Source organism: Myotis lucifugus, unplaced genomic scaffold (assembly GCF_000147115.1).
Source record: "Myotis lucifugus unplaced genomic scaffold, Myoluc2.0 scaffold_49, whole genome shotgun sequence".
Classification (NCBI taxonomy): Eukaryota; Metazoa; Chordata; class Mammalia; order Chiroptera; family Vespertilionidae; genus Myotis; species Myotis lucifugus.
In genome coordinates this window covers 2,630,691-2,658,447 of record NW_005871097.1, presented here as the reverse complement: position 1 = coordinate 2,658,447, position 27,757 = coordinate 2,630,691, and the positions used below count along the sequence as shown (strand labels likewise).

Genomic DNA, 27,757 nt, shown 5'->3' with positions numbered 1-27,757 from the left:
TGCCGAAAAACACCTGCGTCATCGACAGAAAATGTCTAAAGACCAATGTGCCTTTGAAGTTGAAAGAAGGCAGTGGCAACGACAGAATATGTCTAGAGAATAGTCATCAACAAGTACTACCAATACTGGTAGGAACTGCCTTCTCAGCAACAATGGAGTACATGAGGATGCAATTTTAAACATACTTGTGGTGGAATGACTGTTAGATGTGAATTTTGCCTATCACTAAATTTCTCTGATGAAAAACCATCCAATGGGAAATTTACTCGATGTTGTAGCAAAGGGAAAGTCTGTCCAAATGATATATATATTTTCCAGATTACCCGGAATATTTAAAAAGATTAATGACAAACGAAGATTCTGACAGTAAAAATTTCATGGAAAATATCCATTCCATAAGTAGTTCTTTTGCTTTTACTTCCATGGGTGCAAATATTGCATCACCATCAGGATATGGGCCATACTGTTTTAGAATACATGGACAAATTTATCACTGCACTGGAACTTTACATCCTTTGAATGATGTTTCTCAGAAGTTTGCTCAACTCTATATTTTGGATACAGCAGAAGCTACAAGTAAAAGATTAGCAATGCCAGAAAACCAGGGCTGCTCAGAAAGACTCATGATCAACATCAACAACCTTATGCATGAAATAAATGAATTAACAAAATCGTACAAGATGCTACATGAGGTAGAAAAGGAAGCCCAATCTGAAGCAGCAGCAAAAGGTATTACTCCCACAGAAGTAACAATGGCAATTGAATACGAGCGTAGCAGTGACCCAGGTAGATACAATTCTCCCTGTGTAACTGAGGTTGCTGTCATATTCAGAAACGAAGATGGAGAACCTCCTTTTGAAAGGGACTTGCTCATTCATTGTAAACCAGATCCCAATAATCCAAATACCACTAAAATGAAACAAATCAATATCCTGTTTCCTACATTAGATGCAATGACATATCCTATTCTTTTTCCACATGGTGAAAAAGGCTGGGGAACAGATATTGCATTAAGACTCAGAGACAACAGTGAAATTGACAATAATACTAGACAAAATGTAAGGACATGAGTCACACAAATGCAGTATAATGGATTTCATCTCTGTGCAGGACATGTTCAATCCTATTTTAAATGCAGGAAAATTAACTCAACAGTTTATCGTGGATTCATATTAAAAAATGGAGGCCAATCGGATAAATTTCATCAAAGCAAACCAATCTAAGTTGAGAGGTGAAAAATACAGTGGTTTGATGGATTATCTCAAATCTAGATCTGAAAATGACAATGTGCTGATTGGTAAAATGATAATACTTCCATCATCTTTTGAGGGTAGTCCCAGAAATATGCAGTGGTGATATCAGGATGTTATGGCAATTGTAACGAAGTATGGCAAGCCCAATTTATTCATAACCATGACATGCAGCCCCAAATGGGCAGATATTGCAAACAATTTACAACGCTGGCAAAAAGTTGAAAACAGACCTAACTTGGTAGCCAGAGTTTTTAATATTAAGCTGAATGCTCTTTTAAATGACATCTGTAAATTCCATTTATTTGGCAAAGTAATAGCTAAAATTCATGTCATTGAATTTCAGAAAGGCAGACTGCCTCATGCTCACATCCTCTAATTCCCTTTCAATGTGCATGAATTTTGTTCACCGGGCCACTAGTGTGGTTATAAGAAGAACCCAGTAAGCACCTATTCTCAATGCAGTGTGAAGAGTTTGAACACTTGGGAGTTAATAAATTCAGGTCCTTTGGATAAGCATGAAGGCCCTGACTGCCAAAGCATAAACCAGGAAATGGAAAAAAGACTTGGGACATAGAAAGCATAGGATATGCCCTGAACTTTTATTTACCTCATCATTCCCCGCCACCCCCGCCCCAAGTTGCTCACTTTGGTAATGTTAGAGTTGAGGAGAAAGGAAGGGGAGAAGAACAATATGAGTTAAAAATATTATAAACCATGCTTGGAAGACAAGAGTACAGTGCCAGCTAGTAGGAGACTTTGGGACAGTTTCAAGGGAATAAAAGTGCTGTGCAATTGGAACAGCAACACTGATAAGTGATGAAGGTATTGCCAGACTCCTTTAAGCCTTCAGAAGGATCAAAGTACTTCATATTTATGGACAACTCATATAAACACTCCAGTGAAGAAAATATGAGGCAAACAAGGCCCCCTCCATCTCACAGACGGGTCATAATATGTGCAGAAATGTGAGGACTTGATCTATGGACAAACAAGCCCCAGGATAGAATAAGACCCCAGATCCCCTCACTAGGAACCCAGTGTGCCTTGCATTGGTCGTCTTCAAACTAATGTTTTATTCTTGTATTCAAATGTACCACAACATCCATTCTCTTTTTTTTTAATGGGTACTTTTTTATTTCAAGAAAAATGATTTTAAATATAAGAATGTTACATGCAATAAACATTAATATTTTAAGAAAAACAATCTTAAATATAATAATACATGCAATAAACATTAATATCTCAAGAAAAATGATTTTAAATATAATAATATTACTTGCAGTAAACACCAATTATTCAAGAAAAATCTTAAATATAATAATATTATATGCAATAAACATTAATACTTCAAAAAAAGGATTTTGAATATAATAATATTACCAAAACTGTACTAACATAGTATGATATCACAAAAGTTGTAGGAAATATTAAAAATATGCAAAATAACTTTTATTATGTTCTAAAATATTATTTTCCCCCCAGGCTCTATTTTTGTTCATCAGTTTATATTGTTCATTATATTCCACAAATAGTGAGATCATGTGATATTTATCTTTCTCCGACTGGCTTATTTCACTTAGCATGATGTTCTCCAGGTCCATCCATGTTGTTGCAAAGAGTTCCTTCTTTTTTACAGCAGCATAGTATTCCATTGTGTAGATGTACCACAGTTTTCTAACCCATTCATCTGCTGATGGGCACTTAGGTTGTTTCCAAATCTTAGCTATGGTGAATTGTGCTGCTATGAACATAGGGGTGCATATATCCTTTCTGATTGGTGTTTCTGGCTTCTTGGGATATATTCCTAGAAGTGGGATCACTGGGTCAAATGGGAGTTCCATTTTTAATTTTTGAGGAAACTCCATACTGTCTTCCATAGTGGCTGCAGCAGTCTGCATTCCCACCAGCAGTGCACGAGTGTTCCTTTTTCTCCACATCCTCTCCAGCACTTGTCGTTTGTTGATTTGTTGATGATGGCCATTCTGACTGGTGTGAGATGGTACCTCATTGTTGTTTTGATTTGCATCTCTTGGATGATTAGTGACTTTGAGCATGTTTTCATATGTCTCTTGGCCTTCTGTATGTCCTCTTTTGAAAAGTGTCTATATATGTCCTTTGCCCGTTGTTTTGTTTTTGATTGTTTATCTTCCTTTTGTTGTATGAGTTCCCTGTAAATTTTGGAGATTAAACCCTTATCAGAGATAACATTGGCAAATATGTTCTCCCATTCAGTGGGCTTTCTTGCACAACATCCATTCTCTAGAAATATTTTTCATGTTTAAGACAGCATGATAGTAATAAATCAGCTCTGAAAGTCGATTGCTATAAGTGCCATGTGGTATCAGTTAGATCACAAGCCAAAGCCAATTTTTCAAAACATTTCCTGCTGGAATACCCACAACATTTTAACAGATGTCTTTTGGAAAGTTCTGAAACAAAATAAACCCCATCAGTATATGAAATAAAACCAAAAATAAAGTAAAATGTGGAGGGATGGTTTTTTCTTTTGGCAGCAAGAGAAAGGATGGGGAAAATCTTGAGATGTTTGGAGAAATAGCCACAAAAGTGAAGAAATGAACTTTTCTTATACACAACACTAGAAATATTGGGGTTTGGAAAATGTATTTTGTTATTCACCAAAGAAATGTCTTTGACTGCTTTTTAGTATAATGCCTATTACTTCTGGTTCTGAACATCCACCATAACTATAACTAGCTTTTGTTGAAGCAGATTTATGAGAAGCTAGGGAAAGGATTTGAGAGTATAACTGATAGGCCAGCAGGAACAAGAATAGGGTGAAAGTATCAAAGAAGCATCTTTTGTCAGGGACAAGATGGGCATAACTGGTAGTGGCTGATTCTAAAATGGTGCAACTTAAAGTCTGAGGGCTCTCAAAATCAGTGGTAGGAAGGTCAGAATGGGAGCCTGGAAAAGGAAGGAGACATTTTTTCTCCAACATTTTATTATGAAAAATTTCAAAAGTACAGAAAAGTCTAAAGAATTATGCAATGAGCATGCATATACTCATGAGGGAGATTTTATTTTTAATTTATTTGTTCCACTGGGGCTGATTTTTACCCTCATCAAAGAAATGCTCTTGAATGAATGAATGAATGAATGAGTGGTCTAATAATCTTTCCACACACTTATTCTGAGCAAGCCAAGGTAGTTCACTGCTACTCCTGCATGGAGTGGTAATTCCAAAAGCAGGAGTCCCTATGGGTCTGCTTCTATAATCTGTTGTTGGTATGCTTCTTGCTCATGCTGTCTTGTCTACTCCTTGCCTTGTTATCTTTCACTTTGACAATGCTGTACTGAACAATCATATGTGGACATAATTTGATATTATTCCTTTAGAGAGGATTGTTTTGCTTGCGTATGCCAGGAACATGGGGGTGTTAGCAGTACAACAAATATTTATTGAGCATTACTGAGGCAGTAGAAATACAGTTATGAACAAGAAATGGTCCCTGCCCTTACAAGTCTTACCCAAAATAAGCAATAGGGTTCATTTAAAAGGAGCCTTTAAAGAATAATTTAGTGCATACAAGTATGATCAGCATGCAGCTTTTCCTAACCTTATCCATCTGCACCCATTAAGGAGTGGCATACTGGGCCATGCAGAGATGCCCTAAGGTTTCAGTACTTTTTCAGTTTTATTTCATAGATAATTTAGTAAAAAAATTCTATGAACTGATTATTGCATTCATCACATAAAATTCTAATCAGAACAATTTTACCTCCTTTGACCAAACACCTAAGAAAGATGATGCTTTAAAACACTATATTAAGGCAGTTACTAATTCATGGCAGAAATAAAACCATAGCCTATTTGAATATTATAAATCAAAATAATCTAAATCAACTGACCATATGCAGGGACTCAAGTGCTTGTATCTAGGTCAGTGATGGCGAACCTTTTGAGCTCGGCGTGTCAACATTTTGAAAAACCCTAACTTATCTCTGGTGCTGTGTCACATATAGAAATTTTTTGATATTTGCAACCATAGTAAAACAAAGACTTATATTTTTGATATTTATTTTATATATTTAAATGCCATTTAACAAAGAAAAATCAACCAAAAAATGAGTACGCGTGTCATAGGTTCGCCATCACTGGGTAGAACCAAAGAACATAATCCTTTCACAGACAAGCTCAAGAGTACCTAATTTCATCCTTCACAAACTGAAGGTTGGAGTCACTATCAAGAGAATGATTAGTTGAAAAGGAATATTCTGTGGAGTGTAACCCACGGAGACCTTGACTTAATATTGATGACCCACACTGAACAGTCTGAGCTCTCTCTCTCTCTCTCTCTCTCTCTCTCTCTCTCTCTCTCTCTCTCTGGACTTACTATCCTTAGTCATTTCCAGGTGTTACCCCATGCTTGTTTAATGGGATGGGTTTTGGTGTGTTTTTTTTCAAACATGAAAAATCATTCCTCATCTCTCACTCCTGAAAAAAATACTCAACAGGAGAAGTGACTTAGGATATTTAATACAAGTTACCAAAGTTAATATATTAATATCATTAATATGTTTTCTGCCTTGCAGTTTCCTGCTGTTTGACTTTTTGAAATCCTTTCATGAGACACCAAAGCCTTTGGTTTCTTGGAAACAAATTCCTTTACCATGTAGGTTTTACTGTCAGGCTCCCTTTTTCTTACTTCCATGAGTTTGCTCTCTATTTTGTATACCCCAGTGTCTTACTTGTGACCTGCACATCACTATCTGTGACTGCTTCTTATGAGAGAGCCAGGTTAAGTGTCTGAACTCAGGCATATATGCCATATCTATCAAATGATCACTTTCAGTGGGGAAGCCATAGACCCTACAAAATCATTTGTCTTAAATAATATATAGATCAAAATTAACTATGTCTGAGGAGATGGCATTTGCTCTGCTAAAAATTAATGAACAATGCATGCATGCCAGTGGCTTAAGAATAACTAGAACCAGCATACGTCAGTACCATGCCACCGATGGAACCCAGGGTTACTTGTGGTTTCCTCTGTTTGTTTTCACCTATTTGCACTAAGATGGTAAGTTCTCTTGGAATCTGTGGCACCTGATTCCTCCTGAGATCTTGAGTATGACCCTTACTTTATTTTGGTTTCCCATCACTGTTAAAAAGCACAGAGCTAGTATCATTCAAGTTTACAAATAGTTTGTTAGGGCTCTTACAATGAGGAGGAGTTTTGTTGGCATCATGAAAGACTGAAAGGAAAATGAAATATAGCTCCTGACCTCTAGGAATTTTTAACTTAATAAATGAAAAAAGACACATCAGGGATAATTCATGTTACATTAAAGCCATGCTACATGGAAAGTGCTGTAATAGAAGCCTAATTGAATCCAATGCTGACATGGTTTAAAATTTAAAAAGAGTTCTAACATCTTAGTAGATACTGAAAAGTGGATTCTGGTTACCAGATTATTTCCAAAGAAGGCTGGCTACATAATTTGTGGGTCCCAGTGCAAAATGAAAATGTGGCCCCTTACTCAAAAACTAAGAATTTCAAGACAGTGACAGCTGTGAAATAAGTGTGGAATCCTTCTCAGTGCAGGGTCCTGTGTGACTGCACAGGTCACATGCTCATCAAATACAGTCAATGAATATGAGGAAGAGATAAATTCTGAACAGCCCAAAGGAGGAATTTTTACACAGGAAATTTTCTTCCAAGTAGTTCATAGGAAAATAAACTCACTCTAAGGAAAGAAAATAATTCATTATTTTCCCAATTAGAAAATGGGATTGGAATCTAAAAGATAGAAAGTTACAATTTCAAAAATAATTTCACAGATCTTTACAGCTACAAAGTAGGGATAATAATAATTATAGTGATAGTAGTAGCTGACTCTAACATATAGAGCTTATTATGTGCCAGGACTTTTCTAAGTCTATTACGATATTTACTTATGTAATCCTCAAAACAGCCCTGGAGGGTAGATACTATTATTTTTCTACCCTACAGATGAGGAAACTGATCTTAGAAGAGTTGTGTAATTGTCCCAGTTACATAGCAAATAAGTGGTAGAGCCAGGATTTGAACTCGGTCTGGCTCCAGAGTCTGTGCTCTTAACCACTATTTATGCTACTTCTCATAAAATAAAGATGAAGGAAGTATGGAAGGAAGGAAAAAGGGAGGAAGGAAGATGTTATCCCATTACATTCATTCATTAATATCATAGATTTGTCTTAACCAGGGTATACAGTGTGTTGTGTGCATGTTTTAATTTTTTTTCTTTTTTTTTTTTGCATTTCATGTTCATAGTTTAACAGCACCCGTTCGCCCTCCCCCACTGAGTGTTGCCACATGACCCCATGGAGTAGAAAGGTACTGGTTCTGAAAACATTCCATTGCACCCTATCCCACTTTCTCCAGACACTTCCACTTTCTTCTCTTTACTTTGTGGCAAACTCTGTTGTTTCTAACTAACACAGATATTCTTTTAAATCAATTTAAAGAGTGGGTATTTTCCTAACTTGAATTAAAATTAAAATTAAAATTTCCTAACTTGAATTATAATTTAGACAGCCATGCCATTCATTGGCTTTCCTTTCCATTTACTCCCCCCCCACACACACACACCCCTAAGTTGCAAATAAGGCTCTGTTCAACAAGAGCATCACCTAACACTGCTCCTGGACTTTGTAGTTCGGAGGAAAGAAATTCCACTTCCTTATATTTATCAAAATTGTAAAGGTTCGTCTTCTCAAATAATAATAAAAAAAACAGACAACAGGACAAAAGGATTCTCTAGCAGTCAATTGTCTCTGTCACCATTAAATAAAAAGTGCTTTTGGCTGCTGGTCAGAGCCTGCAGTCAGGTCACTATTCTCTCTTTGTTTCCCAGTCCATTGTTATTCAAGGAAGGAATCACCTACAAAACGTGGCCATTGGTGGTGGGGGTTTCTCTCCTGCTCTCTCTGTCTCTTTCTGTCTCTCTTTCTGCATGCACCAAACTTTTTTTTTCTTTTTGGAAATTACCTAGGAAACAAAGTCTTTTGTTCTCTAACTTTATTTGAGCTCCAACTTCACTTCCCTGGGAGTCTGCACAAAAGCTGAAGAGAGAAAGAAAGTTGCAATGTTTTTACTAAAACATTCATGGCAAACACATTTTTCTCAAAGGGGGGATCTTATCCTGTTAGGTGTATTAGGGGGCTTTGAAGATACCTATGACAAGGTAAGCAAATGTTGGGGGTTAGTTTAAACAAACTGGCTCTGGAATCTTCTCTTTGAGGGGACTTAAGAACAGTTCATTTGGCAATATGTGAAATCCTCTGAGTCAACAGGGCATAATGCTTCCAAATATGAAGATGAGAAAAATTTTTAATGGTCCTGACTTTAGGACAGAATATTATTAAAATCTAACTGGAACAAAAGGAAAAATTATTTTTTCTACAAAACCTGCCTTCCTCCAAATTATGGAAAGACATAAAACTAGGTTCGGTAGTGGAAACTAGGTCCTTTAATAATCTGAAATCAAAATTGGGATGGAGCCTTTTTAATAATCTGGGCTAGGAACCCAAACCTGAAATCAAATCAGACAATATTAATATCGATCAAAGGTTTGGATGGAGAATTTTCAAATGTCCTATAGAAGTCAAGGCCTCTAACTACACAGCTGGAAGAAAAGCTTAGCACTGCAAAACTGAAAGATAATAAACAAGGACTGTTTTACTCTTCCAGATTTGAAAAAGAAACCCATTTGAATTCCCCCAACACCATTTATATTTTTCACTATTGTTTGGGGGGAGATGCTTCACTTTTGCTTTTCCATGTGCATATAGTGTTTGTTAAATGTTATTCACAAACTCCATAGTCCTGGAGTAAAATAACTCCTTGTGTTTTAATCCGGTCTCTCAGGTTAGGTTAGTTTGTCCTTCACATGATGTGTTCTGGAATGTCTCCTGATTCCAGGTTTTCTGGCACATTTTCAAAAATGTTTCAATGGCATCCAAATCATCTCCTCCTTTTGACCCTAGGCATCTAGAGCTCTCAAGACTTTCAATAGGAATTTATGACAAGATGGATATCGAGAAAGTAGATCTACCTCTTACTGGGTTAGAGACTTACATTTTTCTTCAGATTGAAGTTTGGGGATTTCTGGCTACTTTGTCTCTTGTCTTAATTCCATTTGACCTGAAAAGCATGTTTATTTAACTTACTTTTTCCTCTTGTGTCACTTTATTATTAAAATTATAACTTTCAATTAGTTGTGTTTACTATTTATATGAATTCTTCCTTTGACCTAAAAGCTTATTTCTGACCAAATCTTTCTTAACTAAACTGTGAAATTCCTTATATGTGTGATTATATATAAACCTTGATGGTTAAGTCCCAATGTACTACATTTGCAGTCCCATCCCCCGGAGGATGAAGATACAGATGTCATGTTAGGACAGAGGCCGAAAAACCCAGTACACAATATCCCCTCCACACTGGACAAGCAGACCAACTGGAGCAAAGCACTACCTCTCCCGACACCAGAGGAGAAGATGAAACAAGATGCTCAAGTGATTTCTTCTTGCATTATTCCCATCAATGTCACTGGTATTGTTCTGTTCTTTTCTTAGGGGCAGTTGGGTCAGAATATTCTGTGTAGTAAATGTGTTCAAAACATGTGCTACTGGGGGTACTAATTAAGAATACTGCTTTGTGAACAAGTAATACCTTTTTAATAGAATACAACTCAGAAGATGTTCAATATGCTTTTGTCAGGTTTTGAACATCAATTTTTATATGTTTCACTGGGCCCCTTGTTATGTAAATGATTAACAGTTTCGTTTTGGAAACAAAAATTCACCAAATAGTTCTTTGGCCATAGCTGACTGAAATAATGGAGAAAGCAGTAGTGATTAATCATATTATAATGACCCATGGCACAGCAGGAAAAACAACAACAACAACAAAAAACAGCAAACCCTGAGTTCCTAAAACTGCAAGTAATGATCCTGTAGACCAAGTATAAAATCTGTTTGCATGCTTCCTTGGATGAAGATAGGCTTGTTTAAAAGATTGTTTAGAATTCTGAAGCGATTTTAGGGATTTTTTTTACCTAAAAATATATGGATTCATAGATGAAAGCTGAATTCTACTCTAAAGCCAGAAAGCCTGTCTTCTGTGCATTCTGCTTTCCTCCTCCTGTGTATTGAGAGTGTGAATATTAGTCTAGACTCTAGGTTGAACGCAAGCCTGTCCGGGCTTTTCTGGAAAAGTTTATTGGCAGCAATTGTAAATTCCAGAATTGGATCTGGTAATCTTTGTAAGTAAAATAATGTTATAAAATATTCTAACTTTCAAAGATGGGAATTAAATGACCTATTTATTGGGCTTTCTTGAAACTTCTCTAATAGTTATATTTTAACTTATTTATATATTGAAAATTTCAAAATGGCCATATTATGACGGATTGTTCATCCTTATACCAAATGACTACAGATTGCATGTTATGTGAGATGAAATTGGACACAGCTATTATTAACCCCACTCAAATTTCTCTCACATAAAGTGGGGATCAAATGATGACCTTCTATTTGGCATAGTTATTTCCTTCTTGAAATAAAAAAGGAGTACTAGTTGGTGAGCTGACTGTGAGCTGGTGGTTCATTTTCTTCATGACCTATTCAACTTATAGAATAAATTATTCTCAGAATATGTATCTGATCCCCATGATCTAAATGGGATGGATTAGGGGAGTTCAGCTGTCAAATGGATCACTTTGGCATCCTCATAAACTAACTTTCAGTTCTGGGGACATCTGATTATTAGCAGCACCTGCTTTCTTCATGGCACTGTAAGTAAAATCTTGTTTTCAAATTTAGTTCTGATTATGGGTCTTGTGATTCAGGAAAGGGGAAGATCTTTCCTTCTGCTTTATTTCAGGAATGCTCAGACTAAAGTCTAGATTATCTGTTGATTTCAAGAGCTTTACTGAGCAAGTTGTTGATTATGCCCATATAACACAAAGTGTCTGTGTCTGTATGCTCTGTGTCCTATAATTATTATGATTAGAATGAAGGATTTTAATTTTTGTTTGGAATTAAGAAAGAAAAATTCCATTAGTAAAAATTCTCCAATAATATTGTAATTATTCATCATGTGATATCTCATACAGATTTTTCAAAGTGAGCTCTAGAAACTGTTGTCACTGTGATGCTAAGCAAAACTCAAACTGCTTCATTATATAGCTCAACAAGGTTTAACATGCCATCCTGCCCCATACTTAACAATCAGGATAAATGATGAGACAATCAAATTCCAAAGCACTTTTGTTATCATGGCTTCCTGAGGCAAAGCTCACTCTGAAAAATACATGGTGCATACCTATGCCAGAGGAGTTTAAGTTTTTACCTCCTTCCTCAGTGTTCTAGATTGGATAGGAATGCATATACTATGTCAATAATGTGGTTATGGATAGAGAAACTAACAGGTATCATGGTCTGCCCCCTGTATTTACTAAAGCAAACAGACACATTGTAAATATTGGGAATTCCAGCTTTATTTATAGTTGATCCACTTAAGTACAGAACTGAGGACTGCCTTGTATTTTTATTATATAGTGATAAGACACTGGTGCTAAACCAAAAAGTGTCCATTTCAGTCTGTAGAAGAAAGTAGACAGTTACTAGGTGTAACAGTTAATAATGCAGATTTTTTTCAATAGATGGAGTTACACATATGTTGATATACTATACATGATGATTTAAAAAACAAATCTCTAGGCTGTTGTTTCCTCTCAGCATGTGTGTGTTTTAGGGGGTGGACATAGTGGGTACAGAGGAAAAATACAAAGATGCACTTAATGAAGAAAAGGGTCAGGATATGTTAGCTGAACTAATTTGGGTTAACATCTTGGCTCTGGATCTACTATGTATAGATATCAGATTCAGAAAGCCCAGAAATAGACCAGTAAATAGTAGTAACTAAAGGTTTAAGTCCTTAAAGCATCATTTGTATATGAGGGTTATTCTTTGATGTTATTTTTTTGTCCTTTTACTTTTGATTTTCCTACTTTTCTTGTTAATTTTGGCAGTTCAAGCTGTTGTGGAGAGCTGCATTCAGAAGTAAAGCTTAATGTACTGCAGCATAATTTAAATAAGAGCTGAATAAGGGCTCCCTTATATTTGTTTATAGGCTTAATTCAAATTCTTCCTTTACTTCAATAAATATCACTGTGTTCCAAGCAAATGAAAATGTGTTTGCAATTTCTAAAGGCTAATGAGATTTATTTGTGGGTTGCAGGAGTTGGTTTTGACAGAGAAGCTAGTATACGCTGCTCTCTTGTTCATTCACAATCTGTACTACAGCGGAGACGAAAACTGAGGAGGAGGAAAACCATCTCTGGTATCCCTAGAAGAGTCCAACAAGAAATAGGTGTGGTATAAAACTATTAATGGTTAACATTCTGTTGGGTGCTGATTTTAAGGAGATGAAATAGAAACCACCTAACTTTTAATCAGCTTCCTTTGAAAAAATCAACCCTGTAACTTGTAAAGGTTTTGAAAAGATTTTTATTTGTCCTGTGTTCAGCAAGCCAGGTGGTATGGCATTTTAAGTCTCTGTTTTTTGACTGAGAAGGTTTGACCTTATAGATTTAGGCATATACATTCAGGTCTTATGGTTGAAATTATATTTCAGTTAGTTTTGCTAATTTTTAAAAGCTTTATTAAGGCGGAAATTATAAATAAAGTAACAAGGTTCAATGAAGATTCATTTTAAAAAGTATACCTTTATTTGAAGAGATGCTTTTATGACATTAATAATTAAAAAGGTGAATTTCAAGGATACTCAATTAAATATTGAATAATGATAACATGATATTCTTGATGACATTTTTCCTATTGTTTTCTGTTCAATGTGTTTAGGATATCTCTTCATATGTTTATTACTAGAGGCCTGGTGCACAGATTTGTGCACTGGTGGGGTCCCTCGGCCTGGCCTGCAGACATCCCCCGAGGGGTTCCAGATTGTGAGAGGGCAAAGGCCAGACCGAGGGACCCCACCAGTGCATGACCAGGGCCAGGGAGGGACTTCAGGAGGGCTCCAGGGCTTGTCCAGCCCTTCTTGCCCAGTCCCAATTGGCCAAACTCCAGCAGCAAGCTAACCTACTGGTCAGAGCATCTGCCCTCTAGTGATCAGTGCACATCATAGCGACTGGTCAAACTGTCAAAGAAATGGTCAGACACTTGCATATTAGGCTTTTGTTATATAAGATTAGTGTATCATCCCTTGTAAATAAGACTTTTATTTCTTACTAGAGGCCCAGTGCACGGATTCATGCACCAGTGTGGTCCCTTGGCCTGGCCTGCAGGATCGGGCCAAAACTGGCTCTCCGACATCCCCTGAGGGGTTCTGGATTGCGAGAAGGTGCAGGCCAGGCCTAGGGACCCCACTGGTGCACAATTGGGCCGGGGAGGGATGTGGGAGGTTGGCCAGCCGGGGAGGGACCGCAGGAGGACTCCAGGGTATGTCCAGCCTGTCTCGCTCAGTTCCAATCGCCTGGACCTCAGCAGCAAGCTAACCTACTGGTTGGAGCATCTGCCCCCTGGTGGTCAGTGAACATCATAGCAAGCTGTTTAGCAGCCTTAGCATATCATTAGCATATTACACTTTGATTGGTTGAACAGACAACCAACGACCAGACACTTGCCATATTAGGCTTTTATTACATAGGATAGTGAATTCTAATATTTTATTTCATTATGTTTATATTAAAAAATAAAAAAATGAATAGTGGCCAAGAAGATAAAATGGACTTTAGTTTGAAAAAAAAAAGACAAAGTAATTTGGGACAAAGTAATTTGATATTGAAGAAAGAGAATTAACAAAAGATCTAAAAGTATATCTTATCTTAGTATATATATATACTACATACATATATATAGTGTGTGTATATCTGTATCTAAATCTATCTAATAATCTATAATTATATCTAGAGAGAGGGGTGGCAGAGACAGAGATTCCCCAAAGCATTTTAACTTTCTATTTTTATTTTAATCCTCACCCAAGGATATGTTTTACTGATTTTAGAGAGAGGGGGGGAGGGAGAGAGAGAGAAAAAATCCATGTATGAGAGAAACATCAACATTTGCCTTCCATACTCCCCCTCACTGGGAATTGAACCCACAATTTAGGTATGTGCCCTGAGCGGCAATTGAACCAGCAACTTTTCAGTGCATGGGATGATGCTCCAACCAACTGATCCATACTGTCCAGGCCTACTAATTTTTTATGCTGATATTGTCTTTAGGAAAAAGCTCCAACATGCACATGCCAGCACCCAGATTTGTGGGTATTTCTCAGAATGTCTTTTAGTATGCTGTTGAAAAAAATATCTCACTATGCTTTCCATGTGCCCTAGACTCGGATGAATCACCCGTGGCCAGAGAAAGGAATGTGATTGTGCACACAAATCCAGACCCTTCCAACACTGTCAATAGGAGGTCTGGAACCAGGGACTCTGAGTGCCAAACTGAGGACATTTTGATTGCTGCTCCATCCAGAAGGAGAATCAGAGCTCAAAGGGGTCAAAGTATTGCAGCTTCTCTTTCACATTCGGCAGGCAACATTTCTGCATTGGCAGACAAAGGTGATGCCATGTTTACAACTGCAGTGAGTAGCCGCACAAGATCTCGGAGCCTTCCCCGAGAGGGCAATAGAGGTGGAGATGGTGAGCCCAAAGTTGGTCTTAAACCCTCAGCATATGAAGAGGGAGAGCCTTTTGTGGGTGATCAAGAAAGAATCCCTAATGATTGCAGTGAGGCCCCCAGCAGCCCAAGTGCCCAGGAACACCAGCCTGCTTTGGATCTGGCCTGTTCTCAACATCTCCACAGCCCCCAGCACAAGTTAAGTGAGAGAGGGAGGTCACGTCTGTCCCGAATGGCTGCTGACTCTGGAAGTTGTGACATCTCCTCCAACTCAGACACCTTTGGGAGCCCCATCCACTGCATCTCCACGGCTGGTGTCCTCCTCAGCAGCCACATGGACCAGAAAGACGACCACCAGTCATCCAGTGGCAACTGGAGTGGGAGCAGCTCCACATGCCCCTCACAGACCTCAGAGACAATCCCTCCTGCAGCTTCTCCCCCCCTCACTGGTTCTTCACACTGTGATTCAGAGTTGTCACTAAACACAGCCCCTCATGCTAATGAGGATGCCAGTGTCTTCGTGACAGAGCAGTACAATGACCACTTGGATAAAGTGAGAGGCCACCGGGCAAACTCCTTTACCTCCACTGTGGCAGATCTCCTGGATGACCCCAATAATAGCAACACAAGTGACAGTGAGTGGAATTACCTACACCACCATCACGATGCCTCCTGCCACCATGATTTTAGTCCTGAGCGCCCCAAGGCAGACAGCTTGGGCTGTCCAAGCTTCACAAGCATGGCCACATATGACAGCTTTCTGGAAAAGTCTCCATCAGACAAAGCTGACACTAGCTCTCACTTTTCAGTGGATACAGAAGGATACTACACCTCCATGCACTTTGACTGTGGTCTCAAAGGTAGTAAGAATTATGTCTGCCACTATGCAGCCCTGAGCCCAGAGAATGGCCAGGGCATTGGAGCTCCTCCTACCCTTCCAGACTGTGCCTGGCAGGACTACTTAGATCACAGGAGGCAGGGGAGACCAAGCATCTCTTTCAGGAAACCAAAGGCAAAGCCGACCCCACCTAAAAGGAGCTCATCATTGAGGAAATTCGATGGAAATGCAGACATTTCTGAAAAGAAAGAACCAAAGATTAGCAGTGGCCAGCTCCTGCCTCACAGTTCCAGGGAAATGAAGTTGCCTCTTGATTTCTCCAACACGCCTTCTCAAATGGAAAATACCAATATTTCCACCAAGCAAGAACCTTCCTGGATTAACCAGGATGAACATGGTAGTAAAGAACCTCAGTTAGACACTTCAGATATTCCACCATTCAAAGACGAAGGTGCTGAATCAACTCACTATGCAGACCTCTGGCTTCTAAATGACTTGAAAACAAATGATCCCTACAGATCTTTATCTAATTCAAGCACTGCTACGGGTACCACAGTTATTGAATGCATCAAATCTCCAGAGAGCTCTGAATCCCAAACATCCCAGTCAGAATCAAGAGCCACGACTCCATCCCTTCCTTCTGTTGACAATGAGTTTAAACTGGCTTCACCAGAAAAGTTGGCTGGCTTGGCATCTCCATCAAGTGGCTACTCAAGCCAGTCTGAAACACCAACATCCTCTTTCCCTACAGCTTTCTTTTCTGGTCCATTGTCTCCTGGAGGTAGCAAAAGAAAACCGAAAGTCCCAGAAAGGAAATCCTCACTACAGCAACCTTCTTTAAAAGATGGAGCTCTATCGCTAAGTAAAGACCTTGAACTTCCAATTATACCTCCTACCCATCTTGACCTAAGTGCTCTTCATGTCTTGAATAAACCATTCCACCACCGTAACCCATTGCATGTTTTTAGTCATAATAAGCAGAATACAGTAGGGGAAACACTGAGGTCAAATCCTCCACCATCCCTTGCAATTACACCAACAGTCCTGAGATCTGTTAACCTTAGGTCCATCAGCAAGTCTGAAGAAATTAAGCAAAAAGAAGGCAATAATATGGAACACCCCTACTTAGAGCAAAGCACTCTCACAATGGCTGCTCTATCTCCAGGTAAGATTAGGCCACAAACAGCTAAGAAATCAATATCACGTCAGTACTCCACTGAAGACACCATATTGTCCTTTTTTGACTCCTCTTCAGTTGAGATGGGACCAGATAAACTACAGTTAGGAAAAAAACATGCTTTTGATGTAAAGAATCATTGTGATCCAGAAACAGTAACCTCAGCTGGTAGCAATCTTCTAGATTCAAGTGCCATAAAAGACCAAATACATATGGAGAGTGAGCCTATTCCAGAAAACACACCAAGTAAAAATTGTGACTTTCCCAAAGAAGGATTTCAAAGGGTCTCTGCTGCCCGCTCAAATGATTTGGATGGTAAACTACTACAATATGGAGCTGGTCCAGATGGAATCCTTGCACAGGTCCAGAAGGCATCCTCTGTAGAGCAGGAGGAAGTTGTACATCCTGAGTCCGTGGATGTGCTCACATCTCAATCAAATTCACCAACTAGAGCCACAGACATAAGCAATCAACTTAAGCATCAACTTGGGATGAGCCGCTACCATGACAAAGTGCCTGGGAATATCAGCTATGAAGCAGAGCTATCAACTGTAAATTCATGCCCTGAAAAATGTTCAGAGCAGGAAAATATTGCTTCAGGTATTTCAGCCAAAAGTGCCTCTGATAACAGCGGAGCAGAGGAGACCCAAGGAAGTATGGATGAGGTTTCATTGAAAGGTCAGTTTGTCCCTATGAAAAGGAGTCTCATGGTACTTCCTGAATTTTTTCTTTCTTATATTCCCCATAATGTGGTACAACCCTGTGTGTTGGGATCCCTCCATTATTTCTTTTCCCTTATTTTTAAATATATTTCTTTATTGATTTCAGAGAGGAAGTGAGGAGAGAAAGATAGAAACATCAATGATGAGAAAGAATCATTGATCGGCTGCCTCCTGCATGTCCCCTACTGGGGATCAAGCCCGCAACCCAGGCATGTGCCCTTGACTGGAATCGAACTCGGGATCCCTCAGTCCGCAGGCTGACACTCTATCCACTGAGCCAAACCGGCTAGGGCTTTCTTTTCCCTTATTAAGACAATTGAGATAAAAGCTTTTACTATTGATGGATTAAGGAGTGACAGATATAGCTCTCATTTAAAAAATGTCAGTAAGGTTACTTTTTCCTTGAGTCAGCGAAGCACAGCAGTATGCAGTAACTTTCTCCTAAAGATGCTTTTGTTCTTAATTTAAGAATCATCACCAAGTGATGACTCTATGATTTCACCACTTAATGAAGACTCTCAGACTGAAGTGGAAGGTGTGTTTGTATCTCCAAACAAACCTCGAACAACTGAGGATTTATTTGCAGTCATTCACAGGTGAGACAATATGAAAGGTTTTGCTTCTTATGGTACTTCTCATCAAATGCAAATAATGGGAAAGCCTTGTGTAGTTGTAGTACATTTAACAACAACAACAAAAAACCCCAATAAATCCAGCAAAGAAATATTTTTCCAAATCAAATTGATAGACTTGTATTTAAGTTGGGAAATATGAGTCTTTATATATCGTTAGATTGACTTCAATTGAGAGACTTTCATAAGAAATGCTGAGGAAAGGTGTTTTTGTCTGTTTGTTTTCCCTAGGAAAGATATTCTGGAACAAGTTTTTATTTTGAAACTATTTGTGGCTAAGTAACTTAGAGTGAAATCTCAAACTCTAGTGCAATCTCTGGTTTTAAATAATATCTTTTCTAAAAAATATGCTCAAAGCTGTAATCCTATATAAACAGAGATAAATTGTAAGTTAATTCACTAAACAGAGCCCCAAATTTGAGACAACAGTGTTTAAAACCTACTCATATCATAGCTCAGAACAACTAACCACTGCTCCCCTTTTCCCTCTCTTCCTAAAACTTAAATTTCTTTAATAACACTGGCCTTCTCTAAAATGAATGCTCCATATCCCCTGAACAGGGGATGTCCTCTAAGCTGCTATTTAGGACAGTGTTGTGTCCATGCTGCCCTTTCACATTCTCTCATCCTTCCCCTGCATCCTTGTGGTCAGTGCCCGTATTGGCAAGAATACTTACAACCTGTGACTGAAGAACAGAACAGGAACTAACCTTTGGAAACTAAACCAATATGAGACTGAGCTACCCAATCATAGTGTGCCTACTCCTTTCATAACTGACTGCTTTCTCCCACTAGGCCTCAGTGACTTATATGGGATTCCCAAGGGAAAAATCTTGCGGACTATCTTTTCTACTTCATGAAGTAATACTTTTTGAAGCAAGTTGTTGCAAGCAGCTTACCATTGTATCACCCAGAATTCTACTTTTTTAAGGGAACTTGGGTTTTCTCTTGGTGTGATTCTCTTATAAAGAAGGAACCAACTCTTTAACAACTTTTTGAAAGGAGTCAATCAGAAATGCCTTCTGTGTATACCCTAGCAGGCACACTTCTCCATTCAGAGTGTGAAGAGTCATTAGTTTATTTTTCTTTGGCCCTGTGTGTAGTCTAAGCTCCAATTATATTCCTCTCACCCCACTTTATCTTCAACCTTAGGACAAGTTACTAAGATGCTATGTAAGTTAAAGAGCCAAACTCTTACCCCAAAGAACCAAATGCTAGTGTCTGGAATAGTGGACATAAAGTAAGTAGTGGAGTAAAAAAAAACACCTGGAATTGAATCCCAGTGCTGCCACTTCTTATCCAGTCTTCAGTCAGTTAAAACCTCTGTACTTATCTATTCCCTTACTGGAAATGGATAGAATTAGACTTCAAATTCTCAGTTTTGATGATAAAAATAACATTTTAGTATCTAGAATATAATAGATGCTAAAGTAAATGTTAGCTTGAAACTCCTACCCTATTGGAGTACTGGACACTGGCATACACAAGATAACAACCACAAAGGTTTCAGTGAACCCAAATAAGGCTGGTCTCTAATTGCAAAACTGACATTTTCTCTACCCTATGGATTTCTAGAATACTTATCAATGAGCTCACTCATGCTGAAGATTCACAGAATGTACACTGCTCTACTTATCAAGATAAATATGATGGGTACCTAGGTTTGGTAGACTTACTAAGTTTTTTAAATCTAGGTTAGCATTTGTTTAGTATGTAAGTATGTATGTGCAGCACAGTGACAAGAACAATTTTGTGTTGTTTTCTTGAAGGGAAAGTATTTTTTGAATATTTCCTTGTTCTTCTTGCGAATGCAATGCAATTCAAACTTGAAAGAAATATTTAACACAGAAATAGAAATCCAGTCATTCTAAGATAACTGCCATTAAATTTGGAGTCTATTCCTTCATATTTTTCCCATGTATAATAAACATATTATATTCTAACTTGTGTATTTTATATTTTTTCTTTCTTTTAAAATATATTTTTATTGATTTCAGAGAGGAAGGGAGAGGGGGAGAGAGAGAGAGAAACATCAATGATGAAAGAGAATCATTGATTAGCTGTCTCCTGCACACCCCTTACTGGGGATCAAGCATGTGCCCTGACCGGGAATCGAATCTTGACCTCCTGGTTCATAGGTTGACCTTCACTCAACCACAGAGCCACAATGGCCAGGCTTTTTTTTATTTTTTCAATTACAGTTAACATTCAATATTATATTAGTTTCAGGAGTGCAGCATAGTGGTTAGACATTTACGTAACTTATGAAGTGACCCTTTGATAAATCTAGTACCCACCTAGCACCATACGGAGTTATTACAGTATTATTGACTATATTACCTATGTTGTAATTTACATTCCCATGACTATTTTCTAACTGTGAGTCTGTACTTCTTAATCCTTTCACATTTTCACTCAGCTCCCCAGTCTCCCTTACATCTGGAAATCATCAGGTTGTTTTCTGTATATGAGTCTGTTTCTGTTTTGTTTGTTCATTTATTTTGTTCTTTAGATTCCACATATAAGTGAAATCGTATGGCATTTGTCTTTCTCTGTCTGACTAATATCACTTAGCATAATATCCTATAGTTCCATCCATATTATCGCAAATGGTAATGTGTCATTCTTTTTTATGGTCAAGTAATTTTCTATTGCATATATGTACCACAGCTTTTTTATACACTTGTCTATTGATGGGCATTTAGGTTACTTCCATATCTTGGCTATTGTAAATAACATTGCAATGAACATAGCGATGTGTATATCTTTTCAAAATCGTGCTTTGGATTTCTTCAGATAAACACTCAGAAGTGGAATTGCTGGGTCATAAGGTAGTTCTATTTTTAATTCTCTGAGGAATGCCCACACTGTTTTCCATAGGGGCTGCACCAATCCCAAAATTCCAATTTGCAGTGCATGAGGGTTCCCTTTTTTCCACATCCTTACCAACACTTGTTTACTGATTTATTGATGGTGGTCATTCTGACAGGTGTGAGGTGTTATCTCATTGTGGTTTTAATTTGCATTTCTCCGATGATTAGTGACGTTGAGTATCTTTTCATAAGTCTATTGGCCATCATTATGTCCTCCTTGGATAAATGTATATTCAAGCCCTCTACCCATTTTTTAAATTGGATTGTTTATTGTTTTGGTATTAAGTTGTATGAGTTCTTTGTAAATTTTGCATATTAACCCCTTATCAGATGTATCATTGGAGAATATCTTCTCCCATTCCGTAGGTTGTCTGTTTTGTTGATGGTTTCCTTTCAAGAGCAAATCAGGGAGTTTGCTGTTTATGTTTTCTTCTAGGAATTTCATGGTTTGAGGTCGCATATTTAAGTCTTTAATCCATTTTGAGTTTATTTTTGTATATGGTGTGAAGGTAGTCTAGTTTCATTTTTTTTGTATCTATCTGTCCAGTTTTCCCAACACCATTTATTGAAAAGACTGTCTTTACCCCATTGTATATTCTTGTCTCCTCTGCCATAGATTAATTGAGCATTTAGGTGTGGGTTTGTTTCTGGGCTCTCTATTATGTTCCATTGATCTCTGTTTCTGTTTATGCCGGTACCATGTTGTTTTGATTACTATAGAGTTATAGAATAGCTTGCTATCAGATAGTGTGATACCTCCAACTTAGTTCTTCTTTTTCAAGATTGCTGTTTCTATTTGGGGGTCTTTTGTGATTCCATATAAAATTTTGGATTATTTGTTCCAGTTCTGTGAAAAATGCCACTGGTATTTTGATAGGGATTGCATTGGACCTATAGATTGCTTGGGGTAGTATGGACAACTTTTGTTGTTATTAATCCTCACCTGAGGATATTTTTCCCATTGATTTTTTTTTCAGAGAGTGTGGAGGAAGGGAAGGGAGAGAGAGAGGGAGAGAGGGAGAGAGAGAGAGAGAGAGAGAGAGAGAGAGAGAGACACATCAATTGGTTGCCTCCCACATGCACCTTGACCTGGGCTGGGGATCAAACCTGCAACCCATGTACTTGCCCTTAACTGGGAATTGAACTGGCAACCCTTCTGTGCATGGGGCCAATTCTCTAATGACTTAGAAACACTGGCCAGGACATTTTTTAAAAAATATTTTTTATTGATTTCATAGAGGATGGGAGAGGGAGAGAGAGAAAGAAACATCAATTATAAGAGAAAATCATTTATTGGCTGCCTCCTGCACTCCCCACACTGGGGATTGAGACTGCAACTTGGGCATGTGTCTGACTGGGAATGGAACCATGACATCCTGGTTGATAAGTTGACACTCAACCACTGAACCAGGCTGGCTGGGTGAGTACATTTTAAAGAAGTTAATCCTTCCTGTCCATTAGCACAATATATGCACCCATTTATTTGTATCTTCTTAAGAATGGTTTTGTTTTCTTGATAACTTACAGTGTACAAAGCTTTAAGAGATCCAGATGTGGTCTAGGTTTTCAGCTCCTTATAGAAAGTTGGTTCATTGATTAATACACTGTTGATGTTCCTAAGCAGCTATGGATAATGTTACTTGCAGCCCCAGAATGGATTAACTTACTTTAAAAAGTCATGTAAAAATTTTTTAATTTAAAAAGCAGATCGAATAGTATAATGCACACAAGACCTTCCCTCCCCCCTCCACACACACACAGACACACATATCCATCACCCAAGCCTGTAAACCAGCAACCTATAGCTAAACCTGTCTCATCCACAGTTCCATCTACTTTGCTCTTCTGGTATTCATTGGAATATCAAATATCAAAGCATTTTGTCTGTATTGGAGAGAGAGATTTAATAAAAGAAAGCTACACTTCTTCACTGTCTACACTCTAACCAAGAGTCAGACAGCAGTATTTTCTTATACTAAAATATCCCAATAAGTCCTCCTCTGGAACCTCTAGCCTCCACATTAGTCATTATTTGAAATAGTCATTTCCAAAATCTAATTTGTGTCCAATGGTTATCAGATAATTTCCCTCCAGCTGTAAGTGCTACAAGGGTAAGGACTGTATCCTACTCCTCATCTCCACAGCCCTAATACATAGTATCCAATCAGATAGGGCGCACCCAAATTCTCTTTAAGGAGATGTGTAAACGTGACTTAACACTTTCAGTTTCATAAAAATGTAACTGAACTGAGATTCTTCCTTTTCTTAAAAGGTCTAAAAGGAAAGTACTTGGAAGAAAAGATTCTGGGGACATGTCTGTTCGAAGCAAATCAAGAGCTTCCCTTGGCAGCAGTAGCAGTAGCAGCACTGGTTCCGTCACTTCACCCAACAGCAATGTGACCACCGCCAACAGCCAGAGGTCTCCTGGCCTCATCTACCGAAATGCTAAAAAGTCCAACACATCCAATGAAGAGTTTAAGCTGTTACTCCTCAAGAAAGGCAGTCGTTCGGATTCCAGTTATCGCATGTCTGCTACTGAGATTCTGAAGAGTCCCATCCTGCCTAAACCTCCTGGGGAGCTCACAGCCGAGTCTCCCCAAAGCACCCATGAGGCCCATCAGGGGACACTTGGGGCCGAGGCATTGTCCCCACTCTCTCCATGCTCCCCACGAGTTAATTCAGAAGGATTTTCCTCGAAGACCTTTGCCACCTCAGCATCAGCAAGGGTTGGACGTTCTCGGGCTCCTCCTGTGGCCAGCAGCAGCCGCTACAGTGTCCGCTGCAGGCTGTACAATGCGCCCATGCAGGCCATCTCTGAGGGGGAGACAGAAAATTCCGATGGGAGCCCGCATGATGACCGATCCTCTCAGAGCTCAACATAGGTAGCCCGTGCCAGACTGGCTATCAAAGGCCAACACCCTTAGTCTATGAGTATGGGGGAATAGAACAGAAAGCTAGGGAGAAGTCAGCATGTCACAGGGTACCATCACTTACTACCAATGAATTCCTAAATATTTGCTGGGGAAACAGAAGGTGGTTTGGTCTTTCTTGATTATTTTCCATGTTTTAAGTAGCTGCACTGTCTTTCATATTTTTCTTTAGCTTAGTTTGATTTACTCAATGCCATTCTTTTTGATAATATAGAATTTTAAAATGTCTGCTTTTCATGAAACCTAGAAAACAATTTTCCCAGAGCTGCCTATTCAGAAAAGAAAACCCTCACTGTCATAATTCTTAAAAAGATGAAATTACTCTGGAGGTTTGGTATTTTTTTACATTAAAATGAACTAAAGCAAAATTTAGAAGAAAGAACTACACACATGTAAATACCATATTTTTGATAAAAATGTGTAAATAGATTTATCAATGACAAGTGGACATGTGGCCAATTATCTACTGCACACCAACTGTTTATAGAACATAACAGATAAAGTGTAATTATTGTATTCTGTGAATACCATTTTCATATTAATTACCATATTTAAATGTCCACCAATATGATTTCTGCGTGATAAACCTCATATATGAATTTTAAACTAGTGAAATAAAGGAAATCTTGAGGTCATATACTGAAATGTGATTAATTTAAAATAAGGAATTCAGACCTATTTTTGTGACAAATTGCAGCACCAAACAAGCTAATAGTAATAATCATGTGGCTATGATTAGCCATATGGTAATTTGAACAGAATGAAAAGCATGCTTTTGATTTTTTAATCAATGAGAGAAATCATCATTCTCAATACAAAGCCCTGAACAACAGCATTTGACAGTGTCCTTTAAACTTTAATTTTTCAATGAATTGCTTTAAAGAGAATGAGCAGGGAAAACTAGTTAATTTTAGATCATGTTTTATATTAGGCTCCCAGAGACATAAAAAGTCATAATCTAATGACTATAATTTTAAAACTCCTTAAACAGTCTAGAAATTAGTTCCAGGTTCTTTAACTAACAAAAATAAAACATAAGCATGCTACAGAGTTGTTGATTTATCAGTAAATACCTGCAATGAGTTTTCAGTGAAGCTTCTCTCTGTGCTGATGAGATTTGTGCTACCTAAAAATTAACAGAAATGACACTGTGAACAATGTAGTTGGGAAATAGGTATGTGTATATGCATTATTTATATTCACTGTTAAGCTGGGAATGGGGGACAGCTCTGGTTCACAATGCTACATACACCTGAGTTTTTGTCTGATTTTACTATATCTGCTTGATGGCAAAAGGGGAGGGGTGGTGGGTGGGAAAGGAAATGTCAGAGCAAATGCTCTGATAAAAAATGAAGGCAGGGAAACAAGCTGAATTACTTGAAATTACTTGAATTTTCTTGTCTTAAAATGGAAAAAAATGTAGTTACAAGTTGAAATCTGCAAATAGTTTTTACACCTCTGATTTTAACATGAACTGATGTTAATGTTTGAAATGTCGGAAATATAAGTAGTTATATATTTAGAATATGTTTTGAATGGGAAAAGGTAGCAAGTGGAGAGAACTAAGGAGGGATATGGCCTATAAAAGAATAGAATGCAATTAGAATGATAGAACATACCAGAGTTACCAAGAAATTGATATGCGTCTGGCTTTAAGCTTATGCAAGTGGTATTTGGGAAAGTAGGATGTGTGAAAAAAGGGGGTGTGGTTTTGATTTCATTCATGCAATATGAAGGGGGAAACCTGGTCTAAGAAGATGCTGTATTTCAAAAGAAACACTTTCTAAGATGTTACAGATTGAGAATTAGAGAATCTGATTGCTGTTGGGTTTTTTTTTGTTTGTTTGTCTGGAAAAAAAGAACAAGTCTGGCTTCTACTATTTGTTTTCACTATCAAATTGTGTTACTTAATTTCTTGTCATCCTTGTATGTAAAATGGGTGCTGGGGGTGGCGGGGTAGAGGAGGGAGAATGTGTATGTGTGTGTGCATGTGCACGTGCGTGCACACGCACGCTCTTGGGCTGGGATAGATAAGCTACCTGGTAAAGGGTACATTTGAACATTTATGAAATGTTATAGTTTTTATTAAAAGAAATATGTTTGGGGTTTGAAAAAAAATGTACCATCATTTCTCATTGGAACCCATGACTTAAGAAAACCAACATGGTTTGACACCACATGGGAACATGAATATCTTTTTCTCATGCTTTGAAAAGTACACTTGGCAAAATTTTAAAAAATAAAGTTTTTAGACAAATGTGGTAAGAAACAGTCATTTCCAGTCACAATAGGTTATCTTTTGTAATTTTCATAAAAGCAGTTCGTTTGCAGTATGGCTTTGTGTAGTTAGGGGGGTTTTAAGTGTTAAGAAATGTATGTGGGCTTTAAAAGTGATTCTAAATCTTGAATAGAAACATGAATTGGCTTTAATAAATATGTCACCTTTTAATTATTGACATTAATTTAAGTAATGGTACCATGTATAGCTTAAAATACATATTGACTTGAATTGTGAGGCAATAAGATACCTTCTATATGTAATGATCACAGAACTAACCCTTATAATATAGTTTTACTTATTTTGTTTACTCTAAAAATCTATAGCAGAGTTTCTCTATTTTATATTTCATAGATTTAAAAAACCCCAAATAAAGATAGATTTTAAATTCACTGTGGAAAATACTATTGAGCAACAAACTGAGTAAAAAAATAAAAGCAAGGAATTCCTTAGTAATCTGGAATATTCTACATGGCTTTGTTACATAGTATATAAAACCAAGATTTAGAGGCTGTCTTCAACATCACTGCCATCTTGAAGCAGGGTACACACATTAGGTATTGCAAAAAACATCAATCCAAGTTTTCTTCTGTTGTTTGCACTGATGCTAATTTTTTGTGCTTTTAGGTTTATACAACATGTCTATGTTGTGTGGGGGAATTTTTTTCCTTACTCTTTGATTTTTTTTTTTTTATGTTTTGGCTAAGTAGAGGACATGGACTAGTTATAGCAAACAAAACACACTGTTTGCTCTTGCCAAAGGTCAGTGAGTGAGTACATTTGCTGCAGTGGTGGCTGACTTAGAAAACTAGATCCTGACAAAAAGATTTAAAACTATGATGTGTCACTATTTTGGTACTAGAACCAATTCATGCTGGCCGAAAAGACAATGGTTTATGGACTTGCATCCATTTTGTATTTTTGTAATATTTGTAAATATGAACTTTTTAAATTGTTGCAAAAAAATGGTTTCTTTTGTAAGATGTTTTCAACGTTTACATTCAATTCAAGCCTTTGTATATTTTAGAGCTGTGCAACACTTTAAGTCTTGTATTTATTTTTAGTAAAAATGGTGACAGTTTCATTGTGAACCCCTTTAAAAAATGTACCAGGAAAGTTTGATTACCTAGAAAGTGTGTATTGAAACTGCAAATAAACGTGACTGCAATTAAATTGGTTTCTCTCTTCATTGTTATATAACTGCATTCTTGGGGTTTCACAAACACAAGCATTTTATACGGAACTGGACATAAAGGAGGGGAGATTACTATGGCAAAACTATGAGCAAAATAACAATAATAATAATAATAATAATAATAATAATAATAGTGCTTCTACAATGAGCTCAAATCTTGCTTTGTATTTGAGAAGAGAAAGAACACATTTCCAATGTTGGATAT

General features: G+C 37.7%; 1 protein-coding gene across 2 annotated transcripts in view; it reads left to right on the top strand.

Annotated features, from left to right (window-relative positions):
- NHS (NHS actin remodeling regulator) overlaps nt 1-27,530 on the top strand; it is a 98,107-nt gene extending 70,577 nt beyond the window's left edge. The window contains exons 4-9 of one of the 2 annotated variants that reach the window (XM_006088559.1): nt 7,529-7,591; nt 9,619-9,811; nt 12,503-12,634; nt 14,622-17,600; nt 18,114-18,240; nt 23,422-27,530. In XM_006088559.1, the coding sequence (XP_006088621.1) occupies nt 7,529-7,591; nt 9,619-9,811; nt 12,503-12,634; nt 14,622-17,600; nt 18,114-18,240; nt 23,422-24,031 (4,104 nt within the window). In that variant the 3' untranslated portion in view covers nt 24,032-27,530. The remainder of the gene's footprint in view (nt 1-7,528; nt 7,592-9,618; nt 9,812-12,502; nt 12,635-14,621; nt 17,601-18,113; nt 18,241-23,421) is intronic. The other variant, XM_006088560.2, reaches the window with a different exon arrangement.
- The last annotated feature ends 227 nt before the right edge of the window (nt 27,531-27,757 follow it).